Source organism: Grampus griseus, assembly GCF_964374135.1.
Source record: "Grampus griseus genome assembly, chromosome: 4".
Lineage (NCBI taxonomy): Eukaryota > Metazoa > Chordata > Mammalia > Artiodactyla > Delphinidae > Grampus > Grampus griseus.
Window position 1 is genome coordinate 123714766 of NC_138997.1, and position 18380 is coordinate 123733145.

Consider the following 18380-nt stretch of genomic DNA (forward strand, 5'->3'; position numbering starts at 1 on the left):
GGCACAGTTCAGGAGGATCCAGGAGCCCTTAGCCAACGTGTCGAGTTTCCACGGTGGGAGCCAGGGGAGAGGAAGAGACAGTTGGACTAAAACGCCACTGACTTAAAGCCCCATGACTTACACTTATGATTAGCTGACACGTAATGATCAGTTCAACAAGTATCTAATGAGTTCCTACTATTTAGAAAGTTTCCCTTTTTACAGAAAAGATATATAAACACCAATAAGGATAAGTAGAAAATTAAAAGACATACAGTTACATTGCTGAATTACTGAATGAATAAATGAACGGAGCGCTAAGGAAAAAAGAAGAAAAGGAAAACTATGACATGAAAGTGAAAAAAACTGATTTAATATACTATAATTAATGTATCAGTAAAGTACGTCCATGGCAGGGGTGGCAGGGAAGGCTGTGGAGAAACTGATGCCTGATCAGGAGTTTTAAGGAGAGCTAAGATCTCCACAGGAAGGGGGGAGAGGCCAGAGGACAGGATTATTTTATTTGTACCCTCAAGAAATATTGAAGCAGATGCAGAAAAACATGGTGAGCTGAGGGAGAAGGACATGCCCTCAATACTGTGTGTCTGTGTACTCAAGGAAAGTGGGGCTGGACAAAGGGCAGGGGGCGCCATGGCCAGGAGGGCACAGGACACCTCAGGCCAGTCTGGGTGCCAGTCTATAGGCAATGAGGAGCCACTGTCGGTTTGTTTTCTTTAGTAACTGAGAAACATCGAAGTTGACCTTCGTAAGTATTACTGTGGCAGCCAATCATGGGATGAATTAGACCAAGATTTCCTAAATAGTGTTTTGTAGAACACAACCCTCCGTGAGATGTAACACACACACACACACACACACACTCACTGACTCTGCTCAAATTATATTGGTAAATGCTAGGTTAAACAAGCAATACATGAAATATCTTTATTGCTGGACTTTCCAACCTGTAGTATGCTTATAGGTCATGGAACTCCAAGGGGAAGATAGGACATGTGATTTCTCCCTGAAATGCTAAATCTCTTCCTCTCCTGGAGCTCTGGTGTCACCTCTTTTCCCCTGGTTCTCCTTCAGCCTCTCTGGCTGCTCCTTCTTGGTTTCCTTTCGGAGAATCTTCTATTGCTCTGCCTTTTTTTTTTCATTCCATGGAGTCTTCGTGAGTGAGCTTTCTAGTCCTGCAGACTAAACTCTCATCGATGTTTCTCCTAACACCTTTCCTTGCCTGTACCCTTCTTCCCTGGTGAAGCAGGTATTCCTCCTCTGTGTGTTTATAACACCCTTGGAATACTTCTCTTACAGGGCTTCTTATGCTCTAGCTGATCATCTTTTCCCCCAGAATACCTAAGAGCTAACCCTTTTTCTTAACCCTTCCTTGAATATACAGCACATAACTTAAAAGGGCAACTGAGACTAAATGTATGCTCTTCTAAATCTTAAGAGTTACAATATGAAACATACCACATCTGTCAAAAATTTCTTATTTAATTAGAAGTTCTCTATGCAACAACTGTTTGAAGTCATTGTTAAGAAAAGTTAAATAGAAACTGTCACAGAGTGCTCTAAGATAAATTCTTTTGTTTTCAAGTTTTAAGACATTATGTGAGATAATCAAGAAAGGCCATATGCCATCATAAGTCTTTGCAACTTAAAACACAGGGATCTGATTTTATTCCTACTGTTCAGGATAACAGCATTATAAATCAGTTAACCAAATATTCCATAAATAATCCCTTCAGGGCTTCCCTGGTGGCTCAGTGGTTAAGAACCCGCCTGCCAATGCAGGGGACACGGGTTCGAGCCCTGATCTAGGAAGATCCCACATGCCATGGAGCAACTAAGCCCGTGCGCCACAACTACTGAGCCTGTGCTCTAGAGCCCGCGAGCCACAACTACTGAGCCCACGTGCCAGAACTACTGAAGCCCACGTGCCTAGAGCCTGTGCTCTGCCACTGCAAGAGAAGCCACTGCAATGAGAAGCCCGCGCACTGCAACGAAGAGCAGCCCCCGCCCGTGCGCAGCAACAAAGACCCAACACAGCTAAAGATAAAAACAAATAAATAAATTTATAAAAAAAAAATAATCCCTTCAAATGAAATTCTGCCTGAATTTTACATTACCCATAAGCTCAAATGATAATGAACTCAAAGCCTCACCAATACCTCAGTTAAAATATCATGTTGATCCTAGCTGTGTTAATAGTCCCTCAGGGTTGGTTATGTGACAGATGGGGGAAAAAAGGCACTCATGTGATATATGTATTTGTGTTACTTTACCCTACTGGAGCAGAAAAGAGTGGATCACTTAAAATGCTGAAAACAGCTCTCCTGTCAGGTTTGGAGGGGGGGGGATGGGTGGTAGAGTCATTTGATTTTAGGCAGATGTTTTACTCCTTACTCTAAAGCAGTGGGAAAAAAGGAAGACCAAACGCAGACTCGAAAAAGGTCACTGGAAAAGGCTTTTACTGTTTCTCCAGGGATGGCTTGCCTGGAAGCACCCCCCTGTCCCTGCCCAAAACTCCCTGGGCAAAGTAGTCAAAAGGGATCAGCAGGCTAAGCAGAGTCCCAGGAACCATGACCATGGAACAGAGACCTCGAACATTTAAGACCAAGGGCACCTGACAGTCAGAGCAGGGCTGGTACTGGCCGGTAATCAGCTATAAACAAAGTACTTAGAAGGGCCTGAAAAAGCCAAAACTCTGAGGCCTTGACCTTTCAGGACTTCTCAACAGCCCTGAGGGTAAATTCTAAATACTTTCATCGAGCATCCAGAGAACCTTCATCATCTGTCCTCTGCTCACGCTGGAAGCCTCTTTTTTTATGACACCCTCTCTATATACCACGATACATCCCATGAAAGGACCCGAAACTCCTAGGCACCTTGTACTAGACAGTCAACCACGTTATCCCAGGGACCTAGTACAGTCCTGGCACATAGTAGGCTTAATAAAGAGTTGCAGAATAAATGAATTATCCTGTATCCTCGGCTCTAAAAGGGACAATCTTTAGATCAACTGGCACAGCCTCAAAGCCTTGGCACAGTGATATACTATAGAGAGCGGTAAAGTGATTTCTCATTAATAGTAAAGTACTACAGTTTACAAGTGATCTACTTCCTTTTCTACAAATGAGATGAATTTTAATGTCATCCCCTAATCATGTGATCATTCGTGTCCATACCAGATGCTGTCTTCAGTGAGCAAATAAGCAGCAGGGGCTCAGGCTGGAGCCTGAAGCACTGTACGTAGCCCACACTACGGCCTGAGGTGCACAGCCCACCTGAGCTTCCTCTGCTTCCTCAGGTGTGTCAGGGCAGATAAAATGGGTGGGAATGGCTCCATCACAGGACCACAGACCTCCAGCTTCCCTCTTCGGCAGACAGACCTCTCAGAATAAAGTCTTTAAAGCCAGATGACAAGGACAGTCCAAGAAGGCAGGCAGGGCAAAGTGGGCCCAGTATACACACAAACAAGGTACGTCAAGCACAGAGCAAAAGGTATACAGGGGTCCATTCCTGCCTAGACAGAGAGAACTGGCTTTTACTCACTGTAATGTGAGCAAACGTGGAGATGCACATGTAACAGAAGAAAACCAACACAATGAAGGAGGACTGCCGTGAGGCAGGAAAGCGCCACACCAAAGATGCCAGGATCTAAGGACCAGGCTTAGCGCCTGCTTACACACTTGGGACCCAGTATTTCCCTCTCCACCACTTTGCACACTTAATTTTATTAATTCCTTAAAATAAGGTTTTTAGCGTTCATCTTTCCTGATGGACACAGACAGGGCCTGTGACACAGCGGTTTCTGGCACACGATGGGCACATCACAAATATCTGCTGAAGACACTCTTGTCTTCTCGGACCTTCTGAGTATGAGAAGGCATTGCAGATTAAGTAAGAATTACTCTTACTACGATAAACAGACTTCAAGCTCCACTGAGGGTAGGGACAACGTCTAATCTGTTTATTGCTATAGTCTCAGTTTACAGCATGCTGTAGTCACTTAGTAAATATTTGTCGAGTAAATGAATGAATGGATTCATATATAATATTTACCTATATATTTTCTGAGTTAATTTGGTAAATTTAATATAGTTTACTATTGATATAATTTAACTGCATTCATTCAAAAAATTCGATAACCCACTAGGTGTCAGGCATACACAGATGCTGAGGAAAAAGAGGTGTAAGATTCCTGTCCACATGAAAGTGAAGGTCTAGAAAGGAGAAGCATATAAACAAATTATAACAGTCAATTTGTTAAACTCAAAAACAGAGGTTTGTGTATTTTAAACAGCTGCAATCAGAAAGTAGCCAAATCAAATAGAAAGTCCTAAACAGGAAATGACGCAAGTAACAGTCTACTCAAGATCATGACCTCTGAACAGAGACCACCCCTAATCGAGTTTGCCAGACCCCAGCTCCAAAGGCAAGAATTACACACCAAAGGCCCCGAAACACGGATCATTCCTGCTTGTAATACGGATAGATAACCTAGTTTTAGACTCTTTGGTTGTCCATTTACCTTTCTAAAAAGTATGGAAGAGAAAATGTTATAATGGCAATGGGTCTCATCACTTCAGCCATCCCACTGCCACACCACTTATAAGGCCTATTAACTGAAAAGAAACCTCCTAATTTAGCTCACTTATACATATTTCAGGGTTACATAAGCAAACTTGCCACCAGACTTTGGATCTATGAATTAAATAGCACAGAAGTATCATGAGAGCCTTACAGTTCATGTTTCTAGGTCTCTCAAATCCTTTTTCAGAACAGTGTATGCCCTTCTGGACAACTGTATCATCTTTTAAACTGAATTTTAAGAATTATATTTTTCCAATTACAAAACATGGCTCCCATTGCTAAAGGATGATATTGTGATACAACAGCTAACCTCTGCAAGTGCTCATTTTAACACTTTGTCCAGAAATGTCAATGACCTTAAAATATAGAAGCATACTTCACAATTAAAATTGTACTTATTCAGCATTATGTAATAGTTAGCCCTCGCCCAGTTATCTACTGCTGTATAATAAGCCACCTCAAAACTTAAGTGACCCGAAACAAGCTATTATTTCTTATGGTTTTATGGACTGACGGGGGGGGGTATTTTTTTTGTGGGAGTGACTGGGTTTGTGGATTGACTGTTACACAGGCAAAGTTCTCTCTTAGAATCTTTCTTGAAGTTGCGGTCAGTTGGGTGCAGCTGAAGTCACCTAGGTTTCCAAAATGGCTTACTCACATGGCTGGCAGTTCCTGTCGGCTGTTTGCGGAGCGCCCTTCTGTGGCGTCTCCACGTGACCTCGGGTCCTCACAGCATGGTGGTTGGTTCCAAGAGACGTAGGCAAAAACTGCCAGGTTTCTTTCCACCTAGTCTCAGAAGTCCTAGAATATCACCTCTGCTGCATTCTATTAGTCAAGCAAGTCATTGTGGCCAACCCAGATTCAAAGGGAGGGAAGTTAGGCTCTACCTGTCGACGTAAAGAGCAGCACATACATATGAGGAGGGAAGAAACTGAGGATAACCGTCTCAGAGGCTAACTTACCACACCATTATTCCAACTAATGCACATTATGCTTTAGATGGATAGTCCCAGCTTTTTTTTTTTTCCTTCTAAAAATCAAGTTAGGCACAAAAATCCTCAATGAACATGTAAGCACTATTAAAAAAAACTGCAGAAAAATCACACTTGATGCCTGGGTCCAGCTCAATTCCACACATCAGTGGAACTCTACTCTTATAACCCTAAATACAGTGAAACAAGATTTCATTCCACACAAGACTTTTGTCTATTTTCCTATAGGATAATGTACCCACCCAATAAATGTGTCAAGCGTATGAGATCCAACTTATTTTAAGTTTTCACCTCTTACTCTCAAAACCTAGCGAAATTCAGGGAACCACTCCTCAGATCCTAGAATGCCTGGACCCGAAGTCCTACTTTTAGGACCATCATTTGGCATGCCGAAACAGTATTCCTAACCAAGAAGCTGAAAACGTTCTTTGCTGGTGATTTTAAGAGAGCTGACTAGCTCAAGAGCAGAGCTGCACAGAGAGTAAGAAGGGGAGGCACTCTGCCAAGGGAGTTGATGGCCATCAGGAAGAATTTCCACAGAGAAAAAGGGGAAAGAAAGGGCGAAAAGGACGATGTCAGTCCCTGGAAAGAAAGTTATTTTTCAAATGGTCTGATTTTCCCTTTTACAGAGAAAAGGGAGTTTACTGCGATAGAATAAGCATGTTCCATTTCATGCAGGTATGTCTTCTGAGCCAAAGAAAATACAATGGTATCTTAAAGCCATTTATCTTAAACGATTCATTTGCAGGCCATACAAAATCCCCCAAGCAATATGTGGGTTCTAAAACAATAAAAGATTTATTAATTCCAAAACAAAATTAAAGATGTTTTCAAATAATGGCAATGCGCCAGATCCTCTTGTCCCTACATCACAAAAGCTGATGAAGTTTAGAAAAACAAAAATGTAAAAAATTCAGTTTTCTCTAAAATTGTAATAAACTTAAAAATTATTGAATTTTTAAAAATCTCTTCCTCTTACCTAGATATAAAAACAGAAATAGCTGAGCATGTTCTTCACATACTTAGCCTGCACAAGTGTGAACCGGCAACACCTTCCTCTCCTCCACTTGCTCTCTCTAAATCGACTACCTACTCTTCCTGTCTGTGGGAACTCCCCATCCCCCAAAGCGCCCCTTCTAGGATCTCAGGTTCACCCCCTCCCTACTTTTCACCACCTACGTGTACTACACGCCCAGACTTTGTCAAGTCTTTCAAAGCTTTCAAAGCTGTCTCTCATACAAGTTCCCTACTTTCAAATCCCAAGGCTGCCTGGTGTGGGTGCTCTGTCTCGTTCAGCCGCTTCCGGCATGCCTGCGTCGGGGCCCCCGCCTCCAGTCCTGCCTCAATTCACTCTCAAGGATGACTTCAGAGCAACCTTTCCAAAAGAGAGCCGACGATGTGACCCACCCCTCAAAGTAAGACACACCACTCAAAACAAGATATGTTTCCAGGATTCAGACCAACTCCTGGGTCCTAGCCTGTCTCAGCGGCAGTCAGACTTCAATGTGCATCCTCGGACTTGGTCCCAGGGGACAGGCCACCCTAACTGGGTCTGTACGTACTGCTCTCACTTTGTCCATGTGGTTACATGTGCCCAGCATACCCTCCTCCACCGTCCTCAGAGCTCAGCTCGAACGCCACCCTCTCTCTCCAGCATTTCTGCAATCAACTCGCCTACCCGCTACCTGATTCAGCAGACTTGCTTCTGCATCTGTCACCTACGTTTTTTAGGCATGCCTCATAATGTGTTCACGAGGATTCCAAGCTGGCTCTCTTCCTTAAAAGACCTCGTTCTGTTCTTAACCAAGGCTACCTTGAGAATTCTATCCCATGCTCCTGGAGCTAGGGAGCTCCTTCTTGCCTCTTCTTCCCCTTGACACCCGCTGCTCAATCCCCCTCCTCCAACATCTTCAGCCATAAGAAATTAACGCTCTTCTTTTTCCTTCAACATCAAGCTTACCTTGCTCCCACATGATTCACCAGCTGGATGCTGTGGTCTGAATTTTTGCATACTTTACGAGTTGCTACAACGCTGTACCACCCCGAAGCCTCCAGATAAATCCAGAACTGCCTGGTGCCAAGACACCCACTCCAGTCTGGCCTTGGAGACCCAGGGTCTCACCACAAGGCGCCTAAAGGAAGTGCAATGTGCACACATTTGCAAACCCGGCAGACATCGGAACTGCCTAAGGATCAGGGACAGGAAGCTTCACGAAGGAAAATTAACAAAATATGAAGTGACATAAGAGACTGGCCATTACTTTTGACCACTGGCAATTAATTCCATTTTAATATGTTTAATAACTAATCTGGTTGTTCCTACAAACAAGGCTGGAGACTCAGCTGTCATCCTAGAACCCTGAAACCTGTGTAAGCCAACTGGGTGTTTTAACTGGTGTTCCAAAGGCAAGGTTTCTGGAATAACTTTCTAATTGGTCCAGGTGTTTTCCATGTTGAACATCAAAAGTGATTAAATGAGACATGAAGCCTTCTGTGGTAAAAGGTTACAAAAAACAATTTCTTTGAACTTAATGTTTACAAAACGGATACTTATGAGCACTTATGTTAACTCACTGACAGCCAGTGTTTTGGCTCAATGTGTCTTAACAATATAAACCTGAGGTCCATGATTTTCAGGTGATCTATAGTTCCTAAGTATAATGTACTAAAATGGACTTGAGATATTACACATAAAGAGTTAAGAAATGACATTCATACCTCAGATATAGTTTAGGGTGGTCAAGAAGACCTTTTAGACAAAAGACAACAGAGATGGGGTGGGGGGCGGTGGTCCTGGAACTATGTCTGGAGCATCTCCAAGCCTAAAAGTCCCAGGAAAATTAATATGATCACTGAGGCTGTTTTATAAGTCTTGGTTGAAGCCACAGTGTCCAAACTAAGACAACTGTCCAACCCCAGCCTAAAGAAGCCCTACTCCTTCCCCAAAGCTGTTTCCTTTATCACCCAAGCGAGAAGGTGGTTGAGGAGAGAACCTACAGAGAGAGAGAAGGAACTGCTCACAAGGCCAACACCCTCACTGGAGCTCACCAAGCCCACCCCCTACCCCACTCAGGTCTAGTGCTGAGTAACAAGCACCAGCTGACAGGCAAAGGCAAAGACCACTTCTGTGGCAAAGACATGCAGGGTCTGCTAAAACCTGATGATGGAGCAGAACTACTGTGGAATCCCCTGGCCCTCCAGGTCTCCCACTAAGATCATGGAAATGGCAGACCACCGGGGGAGGAGATGAAAGCCTACGGTAACTATAGCAACAACATAACCCAAAGCCAGCATAACTACTTACCGGATTAGCTCAACCTCTCGTATTAAGGGCCTGGCAGAAGAAGAGGTGTGCCCACTTCCAGGCATAAATAGTATTTACCTCAGTCTATACTATTCTTTCACGTGCAATAATAGGCACTCAATCAAAATTCTGTGTGACACACAAAAAGCAAACCCTCCCCCAACCTGTTACCAAGAGACAGAATAGAGGACACAACAAGACTGGAAGATGGCCCAGATGGTGGAACCACCTGAGAATTTAAATAACTGTAATTAATACTGTCGAAGAATCCAGTGATAAGGTGAACAACGTGCATGAACAAATGGACAACTGCAGCACAGACATGGAAGCTATTTTTAAAAAGCCAAATGGAAATATTAGAAATGAAAAACATGATGATATCAAAGATGAAATCCTTCAGTGTGCAGACTGAGCACAGTAGAGGAAAGAATCAGTGAAACTGAAAACACTCCAAGAGAAATTAGAAACACAAAGATACAAAGAGACAAACAGAACAGAACTACCAAGAGCTATGAGACAATATCAAACATTCCAACGTATGTAACTGGCACCTTATTAGAAAAAGAGAAATAGAAAGGGACCAAAGAAATATTTGGGGGAAAAAGCTGAGAAGTTTCCCAAATTTAGTAATAATAAACCAGAAATATAAACAGGATGAATGAAGAAGAACATATCTAGTACATCATAGTCTAAGTGCTGGAAACCAAAAATAAAGAGAATATATTGTAGGAAATGAATAAATTACCTGCCCTCGCCTTGAGTCCTGGCCTCTCCGTGAAAGACTAACGATTGTTTAGCCTTTGAGCAAAATTTAGATTTTAGCAAAATCATCTCCCACACTTGGGGCCCTTGCTGGACCCAATAAATAATTCCCAAAGTGAAGGACTTTGTGTTCCTTCCCTAAGGCGTCTGTGCGGTTTCACAGAATGCAAATCGGGGGGGCTGGCGTGGCGTGCAATTTTGTGTTGTCTCACCAAAACTTCTCAAAGACTCAACCTGCTGAATGATACAGTTGTTGTTGTAATGGAATTAAAAGCTTTTGATATAAGGACAAAAAAAAATGTCTGGAGCTAGAGCTATCTAAATACTAAATGTAAGGTGAATAAAAGATTGAAACTGAAAAGTGTTACAATCCAAACGTAATGTTATCTTTCGAATTGAGTCTTACAAACCCAACTAATATTGGAAAAATATAAGCTTTCAGAGACTTCCTCTACAATGCTTTTTAAAAAGTCTCTTTTGGTTCTGATGTTAACTTGATTGCATTAGCTAATAACCTTAACTAGCTTTTGAAAAGTTGCTGATATGCTAAGAACATCTGTAATGCTTAGGAAATAGGATTTCAAAATGATGCAGTCTGTATAAATAATGAGTGAAAAAGAAAAATTTAAAAAGGGTTTGAAGCAAAACCCCAAAGGCCTCTTTGTCCCTCTTTACCCTCTTCCTTTGCTAGTACTCTCTACTAATTGTATGGGATTCTGTCTAAAATCGTGGGGCTTCTAGTCGAGGCCTTCTCTGGTGTTCCCTTAGTCACAGGCTGGGATTTGTTTTTTTTTTTGTGAAGTCAGTGCCTGAGAGCTGCTAAAAAGATACCACCAGCACCTGGACACCCTGAGGCATTCCGGGATCCTGGACTCAAGGCCCACATATTCAAAGGAACATGAGACTTTTAAATAAGTTTTAAATGAACTTCTGGGTTCATTACTGCAGTTTGCTTAGTTTGAAAATATACAGGAAAGTATATCAGAGTCAGTGGAATGAGAAAATATTTAATTGAATTAATTGAATAAAAGGCATTGTCGTGTGTGCACAGTAGGTGAGTGGGTGGTCTCTGAAGCCAGACTACCTGGGTTCCAATCTCGACTCTGCTCCTCACTTGCTTGTGCCTCAGTTTCTCATTTTTAAAGAAGAAATCATAATAATACCTACCTCGTAGAGGCTTAAGTGAATCGTTAAATGCATTAATGAATTGTTGTGAGGCTTACATGAATTAATAAATGTGAACTTCTAGAATACAGTACCTGGCATGTGATTAGTGGCCTTTGTATTTAACTATTAGTATTATTCTTATTAATAAACTTTATGTTAAAACAAAGTAAAAGCCAAAATAGGTGAATTGGAAATATCATATCACCCTTTCTTGAGAAAACACAAAAGGTAATTTTTTTCTCTGCAGTAATTTGAACAGCCTCTTCTGAGGTATAATTATAGAGTACCAGATTTTGGTTAACCTCATGAGGTTTGATAAGAGAAACCAGGGCTGCTTTGCCTGTTGGTTGATATCTTCAAAACACATTACTGGCACTACTGTGACAACTGCACACACATAAAACAACCTCCTAAACTCAACTAGCTTAAACCTCTTTAATAGGGCTCGCTGTGAAATAAATATTTTGAGTATGTACATTTAAGTCATGTTGTGAACAGTAACATTTGTCTAATCCTTTATGGTCTATGAAGGAATTTTATATTTAGCCATTACTCCAGTTCCTAATATCCATATACTATAAATATGACATTTTATGTCATATGAGAAGCTCAATGTGGACTTGCTCTAATGAGCACAGAAGCCTCCTCTCTCCTCTACCACAAAGAGGAGTATTTTCTTAACAGGACCTCAGAGGTTATCTTTTACGGCCTACAGAACTGAAGTGGAAAGCTAGCATATTATTACACTGGAAAGGTATTATTATTATGTGTTTTCTCTCAAGTTTCATTTTACAGCTCAGGTAAAAAGCGAAATCCAGGAGAAGCCTAAATTAGAATTGCTCTTAAGGGGATTAGGCATGTCTCTTAAAATTTGAAAAAAATATGGCATTTACATACAGACCATAAGGACTTTTAAAAGACCAAGCTGAACAGAGCTGTGTGAAAGGTAATGCGGTGAAAAGAGGGGACAGAGCAAAATCAAGAAGAGCTGTTTAAAAACAACATCAAATTTTCAAGTGGAAAGTTCATGTAAAGTATCTAATTGTGTCCTAAACTGAACAGTGAGCTAAGAAATGTAGCTGCATGGAAGGTGAGCCGCTCATTTATTTTTATAGCATGTGAGGCAGATGCTTGAGTCTGAAAAAGCCATAAGTAACAGAATGACAAGAGTCCAGTGAGAGGTGCTGACAGCAGAGGCACAAAGGGCATCCTCGGAAAAAAAGAATGAAAGACAGCACCGGGCACGCCCTGTAGAGCAAGAAGCGGTCCTTCCTTGTTTGCCACCTCCCGTGATAATTCAAATTATTTTCAATCTCTTTCTTGCAAATATACCTGCTCATATGTATTAATTAATGGTCACATGCTGACAGGCGCACCTCTGTTCAAGAAGTGCTGGCATCTGCGTTACTGGCAAACACTCTGCAGACAGCACCCTTATATTTTTCAGTATTAAAATGCTACAGTCTATTTACTGGGCAGTGTGTCCTTTATAACTCCTGTTACTCCTAAAAACTGGTTCACAATTCAAAGAATGGGGATGCTTTGGGAGTTTCAATTTCTGTTTCTTTCATTGTTGTGTCTAAAAAGATTATTCCCAAATGTTCATCATAAATATAAACGTATGATTTTGGATATACCACCTTTCTTTTCTCAGGTAAAGTTAAACCTTTTTAAAATAAGTATGGATTTTATAATACATATTAAGGAGAGAGAATATAATCTTACCCTGGTGTGAGTACGAATGTGCATCTTCAGCCCGTCATTTTTACTGAATCCTTTTTCACAGTAAGGGCATTGATAGGGACGCTCACCTACGAGATAAAGGAAAGCTTCCCGTCAGGAAAATCGAAAGCAGCAAAGCAGGCACATACCGTCGCTCCTCCCGCACCAGATCCTGCCCACCACAACCTCTCCTGCACTGCCAAGAAAAGGCTCAGGCACAGCAGGGCCAACACCTGGGGCAGTTCAGGGTGGCGGACGAGGCTTTCCCTCCTGCGGAGAGGCTGCGAGCCCAGAGCAATTCCAGCACTCAGAAACAAGCAACATTCAGGCTCGCTGCATTTTCCTTTTAATATTTGAGCCCAAATTAAATCTAATTTTAAGAACCTGTTAAAAAGATTTCCTATCAGTCAATTTGTTCTGTCGCTATACTGCACGTTACAGGGATCACTGTTTCACTGATACTTTGTTTTTTAAAAAAGATTTCAGAGGCTAAACGCTCTTTGGTGGGGCTAATGGCAGACTCCCAGAGGGCTCATGCCAAGGAGTACGTCCCAGAACTTCTGCTGCCAGTGTCCTTGTCCCTGCAGTGAGCCACAGCCATCCCCTGCCTCTGCAGGAGGCCTACCAACACTAGCAGATCACCACGGAGCCCCGAGAAGAGTTCCCTGTGCTATACACCACGTGGCTGACAGGGTCTTGGTGCTCCAGCCAGGTGTCAGGCCTGAGCCTCTGAGGTGGAAGAGCCGAGTTCAGGACACTGGTCCACCAGAGACCTCCCAGATCCACGTAATATAAAACGGCGAAAGCTCTCCCAGAGATCTCCATCTCAATGCTAACAGCCAGCTCCACTCAATGACCAGCAAGCTACAGTGCTGGACACCCTATGCCAAACAACTAGCAAGACAAGAACACAACACCACCCATTAGCAGAGAGGCTGCCTAAACTCATAATAAGGTCCCAGACACCCCAAAACACATCGCCGGACATGGTTCTGCCCACCAGAAAGACAAGATACAGCCTCATCCTCCAGAACACAGGCACTACTCACCTCCACCAGGAAGCCTACACAACCTATTAAACCAACCTTAGCCACTGGGGACAGACACCAAAAACAATGGGAACTACGAACCTGCAGCCTGTGAAAAGGAGACCCCAAACACAGTAAGTTAAGCAAAATTAGAAGACAGAGAAACACACAGCAGATGAAGGAGCAAGGTAAAAACCCACCAGACCAAACAAATGAAGAGGAAATAGGCAGTCTACCTGAAAAAGAATTCAGAGTAATGATACTAAAGATGATCCGAAATCTTGGAAATAGAATGGAGAAAATACAAGAAACGTTTAACGAGGACCTAGAAGAACTAAAGAGCTAACAAACAAAGATGAACAACACAATAAATGAAATTAAAAACTCTCTTGAAGGAATCAATAGCAGAATGACTGAAGCAGAAGAATGGATAATTGACCTGGAAGATAAAATAGTGAAAATAACTATCGCGGAGCAGAATAAAGAAAAAAGAATGAAAATAACTGAGGACAGTCTCAGAGACCTCTGGGACAATATTAAATGCACCAACATTTGAATTATAGGGGTCCCAGAAGAAGAGGGAAAAAAAAAGGAACTGAGAAAATATTTGAAGAGATTATAGTTGAAAACTTCGCCATTATGGGAAATGAAATAGTCAATCAAGTCTAGGAAGCGTAGAGAGTCCCATACAGGATAAATCCAAAGAGAAACACGCCAAGACATACACTAATCAAATGATCAAAAATTAAATACAAAGAAAAAATATTACAAGCAGCAAGGGAAAAGAAACAAATAATATACAAGGGAATCCCCATTAGGTTAGAGCTGATCTTTGAGGAAAAACTCTGCAAGTCAGGAGGAAGTGGTAGGACATATTTAAAGTGATGAAAGGAGAAAACCTACAACTAACATTACTCTACCCAACAAGGATCTCATTCAGATCCGACGGAGAAATTAAAACCATTACAGACAAGCAAAAGCAATGAGAATTCAGCACCACCAAACCAGCTTTACACCAAATGCTAAAGGAACTACTCTAAGTGGGAAACACAAGAGAAGGAAAAGACCTACAATAACAAACCCAAAACAATTAAGAAAATGGGAATAGGAACATACATATCGATAACTAACTTAAATGTAAATGGATTAAATGTTCCAACCAAAAGACACAGACTAGCTGAATGGATACAAAAACAAGACCTGTATATATGCTGTCTATAGGAGACCCACTTCAACCTAGGGACACATACAGACAGAAAGTGAGGGGATGAAAAAAGATACTCTATGCAAATGGAAATCAAAAGAAAGCTGGAGTAGCAATTCTCATATCAGACAAAATAGACTTTAAAATAAAGACTACTAAAAGAGACAAAGAAGACAGTATATAATGATCAAGGGATCAATCCTAGAAGAAGACATAATAATTGTAAATGTTTATGCACCCAACATAGGAGCACCTCAATACATAAGGCAAATGTTAACAGTCAAAAAAGGGGAAATCGACAGTAACACAATCATAGTAGGGGACTTTAACACCCCACTTTCACCAATGGACAGATCATTCAAAATGAAAATAAATAAGGAAACACAAGATTTAAATGATACATTAAACAAGATGGACTTAATTGATAGGTATAGGATATTCCATTCAAAAACAACAGAATACACTTGCTTCTCAAGTGCTCATGGAACATTCTCCAGGATACATCATATCCTGGGCCACAAATCAAGACTAGGTAAATTTAATAATATTGAAATCATATCAAGTATCTTTTCTGACCACAATGCTATGAGACTAGAGATCAATTACAGGAAAAAATCTGTAAAATATACAAACACATGGAGGCTAAACAATACACTACTAAATAACCAAGAGATCACTGAAGAAATCAAAGATGAAATCAAAAAAATACCTAGAAAAAACTGACAATGAAAACATGACAACCCAAAATCTATGGGATGCTGTGAAAGAAGTTCTAAGAGGGCAGTTTATAGCAATACAGTCCTACCTCAAGAAACAAGAAACATCTCAAATAAACAACCTAACCTTACAGCTAAAGCAGTTAGAGAAAGAAGAATAAGAAAAAACCCCAAAGTTAGCAGAAGGAAAGAAATCATAAAGATCAGATCAGAATTAAATGAAAAATAAATGAAGGAAACGATAGCAAAGATCAATAAAACTAAAAGCTGGGTCTTTGAGAAGATAAACAAAATTGATAAACCATTAGCCAGACTCATCAAGAAAAAGGGAGAAGACTCAAATCAATAGAATTAGAAATGAAAAAGGAGAAGTAACAACTGACACTGCAGAAATATAAAGGATCATGAGAGATTACTACAAGCAACTATATGCCAATAAAATGGACAACTTGGAAGAAATGGACACATCCTTAGAAAAGCACAACCTTCCAAGACTGAACCAGGAAGAAATAGAAAATATAAACAGACCAATCACAAGCACTGAAATTGAAATCTTCCAACAAACAAAAGCACAGGACCAGATGGCTTCACAAGCAAATTCTATCAAACATTTAGAGAAGAGCTAACACCTATCCTTCTCAAACTCTTCCAAATATAGCAGAGGGAAGAACACTCCCAAACTCATTCTACGAGGCCACCATCACCCTGATACCAAAACCAGACAAGGATGTCACAAAGAAAGAAAACTACAGGCCAATATCACTGATGAACATAGATGCAAAAGTCCTCAACAAAATACTAGCAAACAGAATCCAACAGCACATTAAAAGGATCATACACCATGATCAAGTGGGGTTTTTCCCAGGAATACAAGGATTCTTCAATATATGCAAATGAACCAACGTGATACGCCATATTAACAAACTGAAGGAGAAAAACCATATGATAATCTCAATAGATGCAGAAAAACATTTCGACAAAATTCAACACCCATTTATGATAAAAACTCTCCAGAGAGCAGACATAGAGGGAACCTATCTCAACATAATAAAGGCCATATATGACAAGCCCACAGCCAACATCATTCTCAATCGTGAAAAACTGAAACCATTTCCTCTAATTTCAGGAACAAGACAAGGTTGCCCACTCTCACCACTATTATTCAACATAGTTTTAGAATTTTTAGCCACAGCAGTCAGAGAAGAACAAGAAATAAACAGAATCCAAATTGGAAAAGAAAAAGTAAAACTGTCACTGTTTTCAGATGACATGATACTATACATAGAGAATCTTAAAGATGATACCAGAAAACTATTAGAGCTACTGAATAAATTTGGACACAAAATTAATGTACAGAAATCTCTTGCATTCCTATACACTAATGATGAAAAATATGAATGAGAAATTAGGGAAACACTCCCATTTACCACTGCAACAGAAAGAATAAAATACCTAGGAATAAACCTACCTAAGGAGACAAAAGACCTGTATCCAGAAAACTCTAAGACACTGATGAAAGAAATTAAAGATGATACAAACAGATGGAGAGATATCATGTTCTTGGATTGGAAGAATCAACACTGTGAAAAAGACCAGACTTCCCAAAGCAATCTACAGATTCAGTGCAATGCCTCAAACTACCAATGGCATTTTTCACAGAACTAGAACAAAAAATTTCACACTTTGTATGGAAACACAAAAGACCCTGAAGAGCCAAAGCAATCTTGAGAACAAAAAAACGGAGCTGGAGGAATCAGGCTCCCTGACTTCAGACTATACTACAAAGCTACAGTAATCAAGACAGTATGGTACTGGCACAAAAACAGAAATGCAGATCAATGGAACAGGATAGAAAGCTCAGAGGTAAACCCACACACATATGGTTACCTTATCTTTGGTAAAGGAGGTAAGATTATACAATGGAGAAAAGACAGCCTCTTCAGTAAGTGGTGCTGGGAGAACTGGACAGTTACATGTAAAATAATGAAATGAGAACACTCCCTAACACCATACACAAAAATAAACTCCAAATGGATTAAAGACCTAAATGTAAGGCCAGACACTGTAAAACTCTTAGAGGAAAACATAGGCAGAACGCTCTATGACAAAAATCACAGCAAGATCCTTTTTGACCCACCTCTTAGAGGAATGGAAATAAAAACAAATATAAACAAATGGGACCCAATGAAACTTAAAAGCTTTTGCACAGCAAAAGAAACCATGAACAAGACGCGAAGACAACCCTCAGAATGTGAGAAAATATTTGCGAACAAAGCAACTGACAAAGGATTATCCTCCAAAATTTACAAGCAGCTCATGCAGCTCTATGTTAAAAAAACAAATAACCCAATCCAAAAATGGGCAGAGGACCTAAATAGACATTTCTCCAAAGAAGATATACAGATTGCCAACAAATATATGTAAGGATGCTCAACATCACTAATCATTAGAGAAATGCAAATCAAAACTACAATGAGGTATCACTTCACACCGGTCAGAATGGCCATCATCAAAAAATCTAGAAACAATAAATGCTGGAGAGGGTGTGGAGAAAAGGGAACCCTCTTGCACTGTTGGTGGGAGTGTAAATTGATACAGCCACTATGGAGGACAGTATGGAGGTTCCTTAATATCTAAAAACAGAACTACGATATGACCCAGCAATCCCACTACTGGGCATATACCCTGAGAAAACCATAATTCAAAAAGAGTCATGTACCACATTTTTCATTGTAGCACTAATTACAATAGCCAGGATATGGAAGCAACCTAAGTGTCCATTGACAGATGAATGGATAAAGATGTGGCACATATATACAATGGAATATTACTCAGCCATAAAAAGAAACAAAATGAGTTATTTGTAGTGAGGTGGATGGACCTAGAGCCTGTCACACAGAGTGA

General features: G+C 40.7%; 1 protein-coding gene across 2 annotated transcripts in view; it reads right to left on the minus strand.

The window, feature by feature from the left end:
- The window catches only part of PRDM5 (PR/SET domain 5), a gene marked incomplete at both ends in the record, with an annotated part of 205951 nt that overhangs the window by 33300 nt on the left and 154271 nt on the right, over positions 1-18380 (minus strand). The window contains one exon of one of the 2 annotated variants that reach the window (XM_082653415.1): positions 12532-12617. The exons of the other annotated variant lie outside the window; for it this stretch is intronic. Coding sequence (XP_082509541.1) covers positions 12532-12617 — 86 coding nt within the window. The remainder of the gene's footprint in view (positions 1-12531; positions 12618-18380) is intronic. 2 annotated transcript variants of the gene reach the window in all.